The 16,351-nt window shown below is 44.3% G+C and overlaps 2 protein-coding genes across 2 annotated transcripts; both read right to left on the reverse strand.

Moving 5' to 3' along the window:
* Window positions 1-8,560: 8,560 nt before the first annotated feature.
* LOC148896667 (calcium homeostasis modulator protein 5-like) lies at window positions 8,561-12,200 on the reverse strand. Its single transcript, XM_088998658.1, has 2 exons — window positions 11,432-12,200; window positions 8,561-10,314 (listed from the first exon to the last, which is right to left on the reverse strand). Exons 1-2 carry the CDS (start codon window positions 11,972-11,974, stop codon window positions 9,916-9,918), a joined length of 942 nt encoding a protein of 313 aa, XP_088854784.1. The 5' UTR covers window positions 11,975-12,200; the 3' UTR covers window positions 8,561-9,915.
* A 1,515-nt stretch (window positions 12,201-13,715) lies between these two features.
* Window positions 13,716-15,808, reverse strand: calhm6 (calcium homeostasis modulator family member 6). Its single transcript, XM_088998475.1, is given in 4 exon segments — window positions 13,716-13,804; window positions 13,807-14,110; window positions 15,270-15,688; window positions 15,691-15,808. Coding segments are annotated over 4 exon segments (930 nt in total).
* Window positions 15,809-16,351: the final 543 nt, after the last annotated feature.

Genomic DNA, 16,351 nt, shown 5'->3' on the forward strand with positions numbered 1-16,351 from the left:
TACTGTCTAGTGTTATCTAATTAGTTCCCTTATTCATTTCGAGTCCAGATTACTTTTTGTGTCATTATTTAATTCACGTTTTGTCGAGTGGAACTTTGAAGCACATTGGCTTCATAGTGCTTTTCTGTTGCGCAGTTAATCACAAGACGAAAGCCATGCGACTTCACCCATCCCTTCTGCCATACTGTGTTGCAGGTAATAATTGCTTCATTTAGTTTTTATTGTACAATATTTAGTTTCTTGTGTCGAGTTTCATTTGCCCGTGAATGTTCGTGGCGGGTTAACTGTGCGCCCTTGCAAGCGCACCGCGTTTTCTGCCGAGTCTCCGCATATGATGCGTTCAGGCACATCATGTAAATAACAGTGAACCTGTGTTGTATTCTCATTTTCTGTAAATAACCACTATACGATCACACGTTGTTCATTCTGTTTTGTTATCTACAATGTTTTGCATATTGAGAACATTCTGGACGAGATTCATGTTAATCACAAGACGAAACCCATGCGACTTCACCCATCCCTTCTGCCATACTGTGTTGCAGAAATAAAAGAAATAAAAAGACACATCCACGCGTCTGGTCTTATTAAGACGGCAGCAACGTGGAGATGAAGACAGTCACTGTTGTGACACCCGTCACATTGGTGCCGTGACCTGTCGATCACAAGTGACTCTCCACTTCGGACCGGGACCGTGATGCTGCAGTCTTCATTCCATCACTCGGTGGACGGTGTGTCGACCCTGTTCTTTAAATTGTGTGTTAATTGTCTGAGCTTGCTGTTTTTGTTTTGGTGTGCTTTTTTTCCTGTAAGTTTTTTTGTGTTAAGTTTGAGAATGAGCTCCTTCCAAGGGACATTTAGCACACCTTTGAATAAGTGTATTGGTAGAGGTAGAGGCATCATGACCATGTTACAGTTGTGGAGTCCCATCCAGAATGATTTAGTAGAGGGGAGTGGGCAGGTTCTAGCTGAGGCCACTTATGTTAGTGGGGACAGAGTTCCTTCCCAGACCAAGTGCAGTACATCTCCGATGAGCGCACAGACTCCGAACACACCAGCGACAGATCCCTTACCCCAGTCACCTGACGTCGTTAGTCAGATGAGTGACATAATTAGACACATTGGCCAGCAGCTGGCAGACAGCATTGTTGCACACCTGAGCCCAACACATAACGTTACCATGAACTCCTACATGACACGCCTATTGACACGCCAACACAAAGTCTTGACTCATCACGTCCTGATACTGCCGCACAGGGAAGTTCGCAAACCCCCAACCTTCAAGGGTGACCACACTGATTGTCACGGTTTGCAAGGCGGTGATGGCGGGATCGGATCCCAAAAAGCAGGCAGAAGTGAGCAGGAGGTTGTTTGACAAATTGTATTAAAATAAAGGTCAGCAGGAACAAAATGTAAAACATCAAAATTATTTGAACAGAAAAAATACAAAGTATCAAAAGAAAACCAAGTGTAAAAGTCCACCAAGGTTAAACAAACACATGCACAGCATGCAATTGCAGACAAAGCAAGCAACAAACATGCAGCAAACAATGAACCGACACCGGATGGTCGTGCCGGGTGTCCTTTTAAGTGTCACTGATTAAGACGACCAGCACCTGAGAGGCTGCAGGCAGGGCTGATGTCGCTACCCGTTGGTCGTCAATCTGATTGGGACGACCAGCACCTGTGCAGGTGCAGGCGGGGCCGACAGCGCCCCCCGTTGGTCACCAACCAGATCATGACAGTACCCCCCCTTCAAGGGGCTGCTTCCAGAAGTCCCAACAGTCTCCCAAAAGGTCCACTCGCCAGGGAGCAATGGTGGAGACGGCAACCGCTGCCTCTCCAGCATAAGACGGGCGGTGGCCTGATGGGAACGGGGCTAAGCCTGGGGTGGACGAAGACGCAGCACGGATCGTCGTGGGCGTGAGTGCGATCCCTCTCGCACGTTCACGCGACAGCGCATGGCTCAATGTGGACGTCGACAGCGCCCCCCGTTGGTCGCCAACCAGATCATGACACTGATAAAGTAAATGTAGATGAGTGTGAAGACCTAATGAGGAACTATATAAGGAGAGCAAAAGTAGCTCCTGAGCATCAGGCAGAGGAAATCCTCATGAACATCAGCGGTAGAGCTAAAGATGTTGTCAAGGTTAGCACAAGAAACAGTGGAGTTGATGTAACCAAGAACCCAAATGCTATAGCCTTCTTCGCAAGCATTTTTCTACTGCCCCTTGTTCACCTCTCCCTCTAGCAGACTTTTACACCACGCTGCCCAGGGATAAGGAGGCCCCATATGATTGGTTGAGACTTAACAATGCAGCTGAAGTTGCCACCAATCGTCTCAAAGAACAGGGCAGAGATTTTGACTGTTCTTCCCTGGATGTAACAAGGATGTTTATTAAAAATTGCCCATCCAAAGATCTTTCCATGACATTTAAGTAAAAAACAGTAGATAAATCAGCAGATGAGGTCCAAGCCATCTTGGATGAGTACCAGGCAGAAATTAATCCCAGAACTGCCACACCCATTCATGTCAATAAGGGTGAAATGCTGCAGAATACAGCGGGCCAGGACAACGATCAAATATCCCATTCAGCCAGTCCACCCGATTCCGCAAATCTTGAGTGTGTCATTTCCATGCTGGAAAGAGTTTTGCTGCAGGGAGCTAACCAACCCATTGCCTCTGGTAGACGCAAGGCAAGAGTTCCGATGGTGGACAGTTTGAATAAGCTACCATGTGCTGTCTGTGCTAGCGCTGACCATTCTGCGCTTATTCACTGCCGCAAAAAGATACTTTGTTTTCTGTGCTTTTCACCCGATCACTCCAGATGCAACTGCCCCACACAAGTGCAGCCCTCAAGATCACCACTGTCGGGAAACTAATGTCTGCGCGTCCATGGGAGTATGATGCGGATGAAGTTCATGACCCTCCCAACAGTTCGACAGATGATCTTGAATCGATATTAGAGTCCCTCACTTCCAGTGTCCCCACGGAGAAGACTGTTATCTTCCAAGGCACACACAAGGTCCTGAATTCGGATAGCTTGTTCTACACCACTGCCACTGTCGCAGGCATTTCCCTGACCGCAATGATTGACAGCGGCTCTACTGGTTGCACATTGAGTGATTCGGCTATGGCATGATTGTTAGTGTGCAACCCTAACATGAAACGTTACTCTGCAGATGACGTTGTCATTGTTGGATGTGGTGGTCATCAGGTGACGGCTTCGGCTATATGCGATTTGGAAATAGTGGTGTACAATTACAAGCTAGCTGTGCCCATGTTTGTGGTCCCTGGACAAACCGACAACATAATTCTGGGCAGCAATGCCATTAAGAAAATCCGTCACCTGATGCAGAAGACTGAAGGCTACTGGCGGCTCATGTTAGAGCCTGGTAGTACGATTGATGATGACTCCCACCACTTTTTCTCACTGCTTTCCAACACAGAGAAATGGAGGGGTGGAACGATTCCTGACAAAGTTGGCACGCTGAAGTTGCAGCAGTGTGTGATGTTGCAACCAGAAAGTGAACATCTTGTTTGGGCTAAGCTTCCCGCCTGCGCACCGATGTCAGTTGGCAGCACGGTCATAGTTGAACCAACCCAAGCAGGGTGCAGATCCAGGAAGATTCTGGTTGGCAGAATTATCACACCGATGTGGGGCGATGGATGGCTCCCAGTGAGGGTCATAAACCCCTCGACTGAAAAAGTGGTGTTGAGAAGAAACACAAAGCTTGCAGATGTATTTCCCTGCATTGCGACAGAAGACTTGTCTGAACCTGACAACATCCATTTTTTGTCCCAATCTGTTCAGAATGCCCCCGCTTGGCCAAGGTCCAAAGAAGACATCAAAATAGCACTGGACAAGCTTGGACTACATGATCTGGACTTGGATGCGTGTGCTGTCTCCGATACGTGGAGGGACAGACTTTTCCAACTCATTGAGAGATATGAAGCAGTATTTTCACGGAACAGGATGGACTGTGGAGAGGCCTCTGAATTTGTGCACAAGATACACCTCGTGGATGACAGACCATTCCGCCTGCCTTATCGAAGAGTGCCACCCAGTCAATATGAAAAGCTGAGAATGACTCTCAATGAGATGGAAGAAAAGGGCATCATTCGGAAGTCCATGAGTGAATACGCATCTCCATTGGTCTTAGTGTGGAAGAAGAATGGGGAGTTGCGCATCTGCACGGATTTCAGATGGCAAAATGCGAGGACACAGCGGGATGCTCACCCATTGCCCCATCAGGCTGATGCTCATGCCGCACTTGGAGGAAATGTCTTCTTCTCCACCATGGAGCTCACCTCGGGATTTTATAATGTGCCCCTGTTTGAGGACCATAAGAAGTACACCGCCTTCTCGTCCCCATTTGGCCTACATGAATACAACCGGATGCCACAAGGCCTTCCGAACAGCCCGGCTACATTCATGCGGATGATGCTTTCCATTTTCGGGGACAAGAACTTCACCAGCCTCCTGTGCTATCTTGACAATCTCATGGTCTTTGGTCCGAGAGAAGAGATTGCGCTTTAGCGATTGGAAATGGTTTTCTCCCGCTTGAAGAACCATAATCTGAGACTTGCTCCGAAGAAGTGTCACTTTCTTCGGAGATCTGTGAAGTTCCTTGGCCATGTTGTCTCAGAGTCAGGGGTACAGACAGACCCTGAAAATGTGGAAGCGATAAACAGTGTGCAGGTGCCCGACCTAATGGACAGTGATGGCCTCACTCCCTCGCAGAAGAAAATTAGATATTTCTTGGGAATAGTGTTGTATTATCAGCACTTCATTGATGACTGCTCCATCAAGGCCAAAGCCCTTTTCAAGCTCCTTTCAGGCCAGAAAACCTGTGGTAAAGCCAGACAAAGGTCGAAACCCACATCCCAAACCCACATCAAGTCATGTGAAGTTGACACCGGCGGACTGGACCACTGAATGTCAAACTGCCTTCGAGACTCTGAAGCACGATCTGTCAAACAGTGTAACGTTGGCCCATCCTGACTTTGAGAAACCTTTCATCCTTGCTGTCGATGCATCGTTTGACGGCATTGGAGCCGTCTTCTCCCAGCTTCAGCCTGATGACAAGGTTGCGAGACCAGTGGCATTTGCTAGTAAAAACGCTGTCACGAGCCCAATTGAACTATCCTGCACATCGGCTCGAATTTCTTGCTTTGAAGTGGGCCGTATGTGACAAGTTTTCCCAGTGGCTAAAAGGCAGACATTTTACTGCATGGTCTGACAACAACCCCTTGACATATCCTGACGAAGCCCAAACTAGACGCCTGCGAGCAGAGGTGGGTGTCGAAGCTGGCAGCATATGACTTTGACTTGAAGTACGTCCCAGGGCCCAAGAACATAGTGGCTGATGCACTGAGTCGAGAACCCTTCGTTCAGTGTTTCGTGAGCCATCACCTGGTGAAAGAACCCTACCAATACCTACTCAACAGAGTCCAAGGGGTCGTGAATGAGACTGTACAGGATGCTTTCCGTTTCACCACCAACTGTCAGGCTGTCCACATGGCTGGTGATCACGATGGAGAAGTTCCCCAGGGGGAAGCTCCTGATCAGTCTTCTGGAAGTGCAATTGATGCGCAGGAGGTGTCTGCAGTTTTAGACATCCATCAGACTGGCGGTACCTCTCGACTCCCTGGAGCAACCCCATTGTCACTACAGCTACCTGAAGAAGACCCTTCCATTGTCATTCCCCATAGTCAGTTACGTGACCTACAGCACCAAGATTCAACAGTCAACCGAGTCATTTTCTACGTGCAGCGACATATGAAACCCACCAAACATGAAAGAGCAGCTGAGACGAGCTGTGTGCTTTTGTTGCTGAGGCACTGGAAGAAGCTGCAAGTTCGTGACGGGACTCTTTACAGAGTAAGGAAAGATCGCCACATGAACAGAAGAGTCTTTCAGTTCGTCATACCTGGGTCTCTGAAACACCAAGTCCTACATGGTGGACTGGAGAACATCCGCACTTCGGCTGCAATGGAGGTAGTATGCATTGATTTTTGGACAGCAGAGTCGACAAGAAAACCACCGACTTCCTCGTTGTCACCTACCACTTCTCAAAGTTGGCTCTTGCCTTCCCTTGCAGGAACCAATCAGCAAAGCAAGTTGCCCGCTGCCTGTGGGACAAGTTCTTCTGCATTTATGGGTTCCCCAAAAGGATCCATTCGGATCCAACTTTGAGAGTAGACTCATAGAGGATCTTCTTGAGATGGCAGGGGTGCACAAGTCCCACACAACACCGTATCATCCCATGGGTAATGGCATCGCAGAAAGATTCAACCGGACCCTTGGAGGCATGATCAGAACACTTCCCCCAAGGTCTAGGTCCAAATGGCCACAAATGTTGAACATGTTGACTTTGTGCTATAACTGCACAGTACATGAGACGTCGGGCTTTGCACCATTCTATTTGATGTTTGGACGTGTCCCTTGCTTGCCCATTGACATCATGTTCCATCATGTCTTGGAGACAATGTTGTCAGTCACAATGAGTTTGTGAGCACCTTGAAGAGAGACCTTTCTGAATCCGCGCAAATTGCTCAACAGCATGCAGCCAAGGAACAGACCCGCCACGCCCAGATCTACAACCGCAAAGTCAAGGGGTCGCCATTGGCTGTTGGTGACAAGGTGCTCCTAGCTAATCGAGGCGAGAAGGGCAAGCGGAAGGTTGCGGATCGTTGGGAGTCAACCCCTTATGACGTGGTGTCTGTGAAGCCGTTGATCAATGTGTACAGGATCCGGGATGATGCCACAGGCAGAGAGAAGGTCGTACACAGGAACTTACAGCTCCCGGTTGACTTCTTGACATTCTCGGGGCAGGTGGAGCCTGGTTCGTGTTCAGATGGGTCAGAGATGGACGCACATTGTGGGAGTGACAAAAGCTCAGTTCCTGATGATCAGGAGGACACTCAGCTGCGCACTGAGAACTGGGTCATGCAGTCTCCGGCTCAGAGAGAGGAATATGAGCACTTCTCTTCAGAGCATGATTCCGCCGATGCATGTCGAGGGGATGTCAGTGAGAGAAGTCAGTCAGTAGGCCATGACATCCACACACAGACTGAACTTTCGACAGACCTGGTGTTTGACATAGCACACTCGACTCCTGACTCAGCCCCAGATGAGACTGAACTTGAGGAGGTCATTTGCACACAACCACAAGACACACAGGGCCCCATCAATTTCACAAGATGTGGTAGGACAGTTAAACGCCCGGACAGGCTGATATGTGAAATGTCCTATCAGAGAGTCGGGATGCCAACATTAATATGGGTTTAATATGACCATTTGATTCTGTTTTTTGGCTTGTGCTGTGTGCCAATTGTCGCCATTATCTTTATGGCTTCCCAATAACGGGTATAGTTATGTGCTGTTTTGTGAAATGTAAATGGCATTTCTACTAGTCTGTGATGGGAATGGGTCTTGAACCCCCCTATTCCTCCACACTTCTGAAAGAATTCCTATGATTGACTTCCTTGTACATCTTTGGCCGATAACCTTGTCTATTTTGCCTGTTGGTCTTTCTATTGTCTCCCGTGTGTATGTTGCCTCACTTCTGCATAATTTAAGGTGGGTGTATGTAACGGAGTTGTACACTAAAATTATTAAATTATGATGGAAGTGACGCAACGGCGTACAGTGTGGCTCAAGTCCCGCCCATAGTTTCCAGAACAATCTGGACGAGATTCATGGTGAGTCGCAATTCTCTGATGGTCTGGATTAACGCGCATTTTCATGACAATATCTTATTTTGTTTCCTCTTTTGTACTGTCTAGTGTTATCTAATTAATTCCCTTATTCATTTCGAGTCCAGATTACTTTTTGTGCCATTGTTTAATTCACGTTTTGTCGAGTGGAACTTTGAAGCACATTGGCTTCATAGTGCTTTTCTGTTGCGCAGTTAATCACAAGACGAAAGCCATGCGACTTCACCCATCCCTTCTGCCATACCGTGTTGCAGGTAATAATTGCTTAATTTCGTTTTTATTGTACAATATTTAGTTTCTTGTGTCGTGTTTCATTTGCCCGTGAATGTTCGTGGCGGGTTGAACTGTGCGCCCTTGCAAGCGCACCGCGTGTTCTGCCGAGTCTCCGCGTATGGTGCGTTCAGGCACATCATGTAAATAACAGTGAACCTGTGTTGTATTCTCATTTTCTGTAAATAACCACTATACGATCACACGTTGTTCATTCTGTTTTGTTATCTACAATGTTTTGCATATTGAGAACAATCTGGACGAGATTCATGTTAATTACAAGACGAAACCCATGCGACTTCACCCATCCCTTCTGCCATACTGTGATGCAGAAATAAAAGAAATAAAAAGACACATCCATCCATCTTATTAAGACGGCAGCATCGTGGAGATGAAGGCAGTCACTGTTGTGACACCCGTCACATAAGCACACACACACGTGCACACACACATGCACACACCGGTGTAATTTTCCCACTTACAAAGCAGGCAGGGGTCTGTAATTAGTATCAAAAGTACTCAACTTTGCGAGCCACAATTTAAAAGAAAAATCCAGAATATCAAAGTTGGTGATTTTTAAATATTTTATTAGTATTTCATTGCATGACATAATTATTTGATACATCAGACAAACAGATCTCTCCAATCCTCACCTTTTCAGAAAACCCTAAAAAATTGCATGTTTGTTCAACCATCCACACTACATCTTCATTGGGAGCACGTCATTTATTGGTCAATAATTTGAAAAAAAAATCTATATAAATGAAGGAAATACTGTACCTAATAAGACTGAATGGTGGAATTGCATAATTGACTTGCATAAGTTCAGTCATCCATTACAGGCACCTCACTGGTGAAGAGGCTCACGCTCACCAAGAGTAAAAATGAAGTATATATATATATTATATTTTTTAATTGCGTCTAGAAAATGTTGATTCCTGCCCCACACTGCACATTGTCACACGATGATTGGCAGAGATGCAACATGACATTTAGTGATAGTTGTCTCTTGGTAATGTAAACAGTATACAGATTTCCCCTACGGATTCGTACATTGTTGTCAATGTGTTTTTATAATTATACAGTAAAGTCTCGTTATATCGATATTCTCGGGAGTCGGAAAAAATATCGATATAACCGGACTATCGATATATCCGATCCTGCGGCATGTAAATTTTCTCCTTGCGTTCATAGAAGTAGTATCGTAATAAGCAGTACTATCGATATAACCGATATCGATATAACGAGAATTTACTGTATTTGGTTTGTTTGTTCACCCATCCCTTGACACTTGTTGTTTTCGTCAGAGCTGCATATCCCACCGCCAAACACGTTGTTGCTAGGTGATTTATCTGCACAACACATACATACACAAATGCAAGTATACACGATATTCACTCCCCCTCTATTGACTCCAAAGCCAATGTTATCGTGTACTGGATGCCCAGTCATCCTGTAAAAATGTATTGAAACAAAATCTGTACACGATCCCTCAGTTATTCTGCCCCTGCTCATAACATTTAATTTTTAAGAAACTTGCTGCGTTACATGTCACATATGCAAGATTAAGCGCTTTTTATTTTATCCGGAGGTCACAAAATCAATTTCCTCAACACTTGAATGTATCCACCACATCAAAATATTGCATCCAAATGTGGAATGGTCAAATAAAATACCAAATCCAAGGTATTGTCAGTCAAAGAGTAAATGAATATTATTCACATGTTGAGTTTTCAAACATGTTATTTATATATGCGCAAATCCAAAGTATGCATTTTATAAAATTATATAGCAGAAAGCAATAAAGGCAACAAGGCAGTAAAATAGAGTGGTTGTCCCCATCACTAATTCTTCAATAGTTTTCACACTGTTCTTTCATTGTACCCTCGTTAAAAAGAAAAAAACAAAACAAAACAACAAAAAAACTATTTCATTTCAATTCCATACTCCAAGTCCATGTCTCTCTGTACCAGTCTCTTTTCTGGTGCAAAATCCCTGTCGACTCTTTCCACGTAACGTTGCAAAGTGCTGTAATATTGTTCGCTCCTTGAGAAAGTGTAGAGTGCAGAAATCTCCTCCCAGGACTTGTGGTTGGGAAAAGGAAATGGATCGGGGTCCTTGTTCTCAAAGAAACTTTGTAGGTTTCTTTCAGCCAGTTTGGAAGCATATTCAAGAGCGTAGGCATCAAAGTGCTCCTTTTCTTTCTCCACATAGCGTTTCCAGAATGTGAGCTGGAGGAAGCTAACTTTTGAACGGCAGTTAGTGTAGCAGGTCCCAAGAAGCCCAAACGTGGCTGCGATGATGATGATGCACCAGCCAAGAATCTGCACACAGGTACACAAACAAAAAATGATGTTCAACACTTTTACACAGCAATGCACATCGGCGGATTGCATTGCATTTTTAATTAGCCATCATCCCAAAATTAAAAAGCGAAGTACACACCGAACAGTCAACACCCATTAAAATCAAATTTAATTTGGTTATTCATTTAAAGGACAAGCGACGTCACTTTTTTGTTTCTTAACTGACATCAGAAAAACGTTTTATAGCATCTAAAATACCCAAAACAAGTATGATATTGTTATTCAAATGCAAAACACCAATAAAAATGACTTAAAGTGTCCAGGCTGATAAATTCCTTATATCAGAATCAGAATCATCTTTATTGCCAAGTATGTAGAACACACAACGAATTTGTCGAACCGGTCGAAGACGCTGCACTAGCATCATCAGCAAAAAATTGCAAAGAGGCACTCTGGAGCTTGGTCGCCCTCTTCTGTCTCTTTTTGGTGCAACATGACGTTTTCAGACCAAACAAGCACAGCAAAATACATTGACGTGATGTAAAGACTGCTACAATGTGTCCTTTTTTCGGTCAGGGGCGTTCCTTCAGTGATGTCACATACGTACTCGTGAACAACTCAAAAACAAGACTTCCGAAACATTCAGCGCGAGTCTTAAAACGTAAAATATAGCTATATGCGGTGGAATCTTTGTACTACCGAAGCACTACCGAAGGCCTAGGAGTACATGCACGGCCCGCCACTGAGTTTAAGCATAACGAATCAGCAAATCCGATGACATTGGGTATGACCTCGGTTTTTGTGTGGATTCACTCTTTCCACCGCACAAAAACATGTACATTTGTTTCACTGAACACTACCGGTGAGTGTAAATTAGGATGAGAATATTTGTCTTGATATGCCAGGCCTCGGGTAAGTCTAAGGTGTACCCTGCCTCTCATCCCAATCGAGAGCCAGACTACAGACTGTTCATTACAAAGCTGGAGAGAATAGACCGGCAAGTGTAACAAGCGCCAACATTTCTAAGTTTCGTGTTGGGGCTTGTCTCTGTCAGTCACCTCCGGCCCCATGGGAAGTAATACGCACACACAACACATCACAAAGGAAGGATGAATATTATAGACAATTCCCTTACCTGAGATTGGGCCCTGAACATCAGCAGCAGATCCATGCGCTCCTCATCAGACAACTTGGACCTGCCACAGGGAACTCTGGCTAGTTCCTCACGACATTTCATGGTCTTGTTTTTACAAAACAGGTCCACCACTACGTTTTCGTTGAGACCGCTGACAGCACACTCATAAAAAGTTCCATTAAGCAGGGCCACGGAGAGCCACATTATAGGAGCTACACAAGCCCCTGTAAAGATGCTTATTAACACTCTGAAGCATCCAAAGCATCTTCCACGGGGACAAAGCTTCATGGGATTCAGGCAGCACCCAGTGTAAAGCCTCCACAATTTGCCGCTGAAGAACAGACCCAAGACCAGGAGCACAGCCGCAGGTCCAAGCAGGAATATGAGCCCATAGGCAAAGTTCTGATCATGGTTGCAGGGACACTGAAAGGAGACCATGGAGAAGACTCGCTCCCCGCCAATTGTCAGGAGAGCCATAAAACTGTACCCAATTGTGGCTTTCTGATTCATGAAGAAACGCAGGACAGTCTGGAATTTATCCATGGTACCAGTGGGGTTTGAGATGCGCTCCAAATGTTATACACCAGAAAACAAAGATACGGCAGAATGAAAAAAATGGTCGAGCAAACGATAAGCATGTGCGAGGTCTTGCCTTGTTACAGCTAAAGACAAAAAACGTGCCCCTCCCTTTGGTTTGTGTTCCTTCCTTCTGACTCCTCCCTCTGTCCCTCGACTGGTCCTACTCAATAATGGCTTTTGCTTTCAACAAATCTACACTTTATCCAAAGGGAAATCACAAAATAGAGTAGCCATCAGTAAAAGAGAGGCTGCAAAAGCGTGCTAAGAATGAATACTGCTTCCCTTTGTTTTTGTCTACTCTTCTCCTGCAACTGTGCCATGAAAATCTTGCATATCCTGTTTTGCGGATAGGCAACCCCAGTCTCTTGGCAGTACTGCAGCTTTGGAAGAGTAGCCTCACATTTACTGTTATCCCCTGATCATTTTAAAGGTTAACACATGGAAACTACTCGATCCAAGCAGTCTAAACTTCCAATTTTGTATTCCTTTTTCAAGTTGAACAATCAGCTTCAATTGAATGTATACTACCGTGCTACCATAACCCATTGCAAGTTAGGAGTACAATGACAAACCATGTTATCATGATGAAATTATCTATTGCGATAAGGCATGCAAGGAAGTGAATCTTGTAAACAACAAATCATGCAGAATGACAATGCTTCTATTGAATGTTTCCATACAGAACATACCATTGTGATTGCAACACAGACGGTCATCAGCAACAGCTAAGCAGAATGAAGATGGACTCACATCCTCTCAGTGGTTTGTCTGTTCCAGCCTCGAAACAGTGACTACTCAGACAAAGTGCGTTGTAAAAGCCCACTAATGTGAACTCCCATTATAGACTATGCATAATCTATGGTAGGATATACAGTAGGTCTTTGTGATGAGAAGGTTTCTTCAGCCGTCATCTGTACTTTTTTGTAGGTGTCGGACGTTTCGCCTCCTATCCAAGAGGCTTCGTCAGCGAACTAAAGTCTTACTGGTCGTATCGGCCCTAATTAATAGGTCTTTTTGCACAAATGCTCATTAGACTTTTGCACTTGTGCCACCAAATGCCAATGAGTTCAGGAATGCACTAGTTGTTTGTACTCTGTTTCTCGATACTTTCTGTTTATTCAAAAGTAAATTGTGAAATTCTCAATTTCATTCAAGTGTATAATTCTCTCTCTCTCTCTCTCTCTCTCTCTCTCTCTCTCTCTCTCTCTCTCTCTCTCTCTCTCTCTCTCTCTCTCTCTCTCTCTCTCTCTCTCTCTCTCTCTCTCTCGCTCTGTCTCTCAGCGGGGTACACCCTGAATTCGTTTCCAGCCAATCACAGGGCACACAGAGACAAACAACCAGTCAGTCTCACATCTAGGGACATTTTGAGTGTTCAATCAGCCTGCTATGTCTGTTTTTGGAATGTGGGATGAAACCGGAAGACCCAGCGAAAACTCATGTGGGGAAAAAAGGAAAAGTTGTAAAATTTAATTCAAAAATGTATATTTGCCTCTCTAAATGTTCAATTAATACTCTCTCTCTCTCCCTCTCTCTCTCTCTCTCTCTCTCTCTCTCTCTCTCTCTCTCTCTCTCTCTCTCTCTCTCTCTCTCTCTCTCTCTCTCTCTCTCTCTCTCTCTCTCTCTCTCTCTCTCTCTCTCTCTCTCTCTCTCTCTCTCTCTCTCTCTCTCTCTCTCTCTCTCTCTCTCTCTCTCTCTCTCTCTGGCTTTATTCATATATATTAAAAATAGCAGGATTGTCTGCAGGAGTCTCCATTGATTTAACAGAGGCCATTTGGTTGATCCCAGTTTCAACATATGTAATGTCCTATAGTAGTAGTCTTTGGAGTTGAATTTGTTGAGTGTGGAGATTTTCTCCCAGTCTTTGTTGGAAGGAGTGATGAGGGGTCGGGGCATTGTCTGTTTGAAGAAACCTTCTAGGTTTCTCTCTGCTAATTCTTTGGCATGTATCATGCTGGAGGAGTCCATGATCTTGCTCTCTTCATGAGAAAAAAGCCTCCAAATTTTGAGCTGTAGGGAGCTGACAGGCGAGGTGCACCGGGCCAAACAGGTACGCAAAAGGTTGGACAACATGACAGATGCAATCAACAGCCAGCTGAGAATCTGGAAATACTGGCATATATATAAATATATAATGAAATATAAGCACTTCAAATGGTTTCATACCTGTGGGAAAATATTTTCATTACTTTATTTTAGATCACTGTCATACATTAAAGGAACTGCATAAAACACAAAGTCAGAATCAGAATCAGAATCAGAATCAGAATACCTTTATTCGTCCCGCAATGGGGAAAGTCACTACTATATTGATTTGACCAATAGTTAATTTTAGACATAATTTCGATTTATGTTTTCTAATGTTTATGTTTGAATTCAATCATTTGCACAGATATTTACTGTCTCATCGTGAAACATTAATAAATCACCATGACCAACAACAAAATAGAGTAAGGTAGAAGATTTTAGACAGATTTTATGACTGAAAAGTCTTTAACAAAATGCATACTTTGAACATTAACACTGAGCTTCACTCATTCAAGGAAAATGACAATGGTTGTGTGCTGGTTCACCAGACTTTAGAATCAAGGATTTTTATCCAAGTATAAAACATGGTTATATTTTCAAACGTGCTATTTTAATTTTAATTAATTACAATTTTTTAAGCAATGCGAATAGACCATCGACTTCACGGTGCAGAGGTTGTGAGTTTAAATCCTGCTCTGGCCTTCCTGTGTGGAGTTTGCATGTTCTTCCTGGGTCTGTGTGGGTTTTCTCCGGGTCCTCCGGTTTTCTACCACATTCCAAAAATATGCATGGCAGGCTGATTGAACACTCTAAATTGTTCCTCGTGTGAGAGCTTATCGTTGTTTGTCTCTGTGTGGCCTGCGATTGGCTGGCAAACAATTCAGGGTGTCCTGCGCCTAGTGCGTGGAGACAGCTTGGATAGGCTCCAGCATCCTCTAAGTGAGGATAAAGCAGTATGGAAAATGAATGAATGAATGAATGAATGAATGAATGAATGAATGAATGAACGAATGAATGAAATTCAGCTTCTTTATTGCACTTCACTGACAGGATTGTTTTATTTCAAATTAATCCGTTAGAGTTGCGTGTAAATACTTAACTGTATTGATTTGATGCTAATTTGTAACCACATTTTTGCATATACTGTATTGTACACCTTCAAAAATATTCTTGTGTTTTAAGGATGAAATACTTTTTAAAGCTGAGCAATACTTTAGAGTACCTGAAAACTGACCTGTGAGTGAGTTCTGATGGTGAAAAGGACAGCTTCTCTGTCATTGATACTGCTGCATCTCCCACAAGGGAATGTGTGGAGTTCCTTCCGACACTCGACCAAAGAAGTGGCACCTCCACAGAGACGCTCACTGTAATCAGTCACGTTGAGACCTGTCATTGCACACTCAAAGTTGTTCCCATTTAGCAAAGCCACAGCTATCCAACTGGACAGTGCCACCGGGGCTGTGGTGCTGATCTGAAAGATTATCTTCAGACAGTGAGACATCCTCTGACAACAGGATGAATTAATGCCATGTTGGCAAAACCCTGTCATTGTTTTCCACATCTTTTTACTCAAGATGTAAGCCAGCAGGAGCATAGACAGAGCAGACACCAGAAGCAACACCATGCCGTACAGGAAGTTCAGCTCATTGCAGGGCACCTAAAAAGCACAGACGAAATCATCTGCTCTCCTCCAGCCGCCCACAAGGAGACTAACCCAAAACCTAGGTTAGTTTGTTTGTTGGCAATCTCCAGGAATCTATTCAATTTATTCATCTCTGGCTGCCTTGTTTAATGTTGGGAATATATGGCTTCACAAGGCAGTGTTCTTCCTCCTTCCAATCAAACCACCAACACCCACATGTGTCAACTATAGCAATGTTTATTCATGAGTATAACGTTACAGCTTCATTGAAAAGTAAAAATTAATGTCAAAATGTATGCATCTTCATGTCCAAATAAATTACGAGTGAACTACTACTGGTCATATCGGCCCTATTTATATATCCCTAATGTCCAGACATGGCGGCGCTGGACACAGCTATGATCGGTCCCTACTCTCAGGTTGGGGGCAGCAGAGGACCTTAAGACTTTAGTTCGCTGACGAAGCCTCTTGGATAGGAGGCGAAACGTCCGACACCTTCAAAAAAGTACAGATGACGGCTGAAGAAACCTTTTCATCGATGGACCACTCCTGTACGACTGAGAGCTTACATAGACGGAGTGAACTACTACGCAATCAAAACATTGTCTGATGCTGAATGTACCCTCTGATGCCTGATCATCATCCTTGTTGTCCTCAAACAATAAAGTTGTTAT

The sequence above is a fragment of the Hippocampus bargibanti genome, linkage group LG06 (genome assembly GCF_051943395.1).
Source record: "Hippocampus bargibanti isolate YZ-2025 linkage group LG06, ASM5194339v1, whole genome shotgun sequence".
Lineage (NCBI taxonomy): Eukaryota > Metazoa > Chordata > Actinopteri > Syngnathiformes > Syngnathidae > Hippocampus > Hippocampus bargibanti.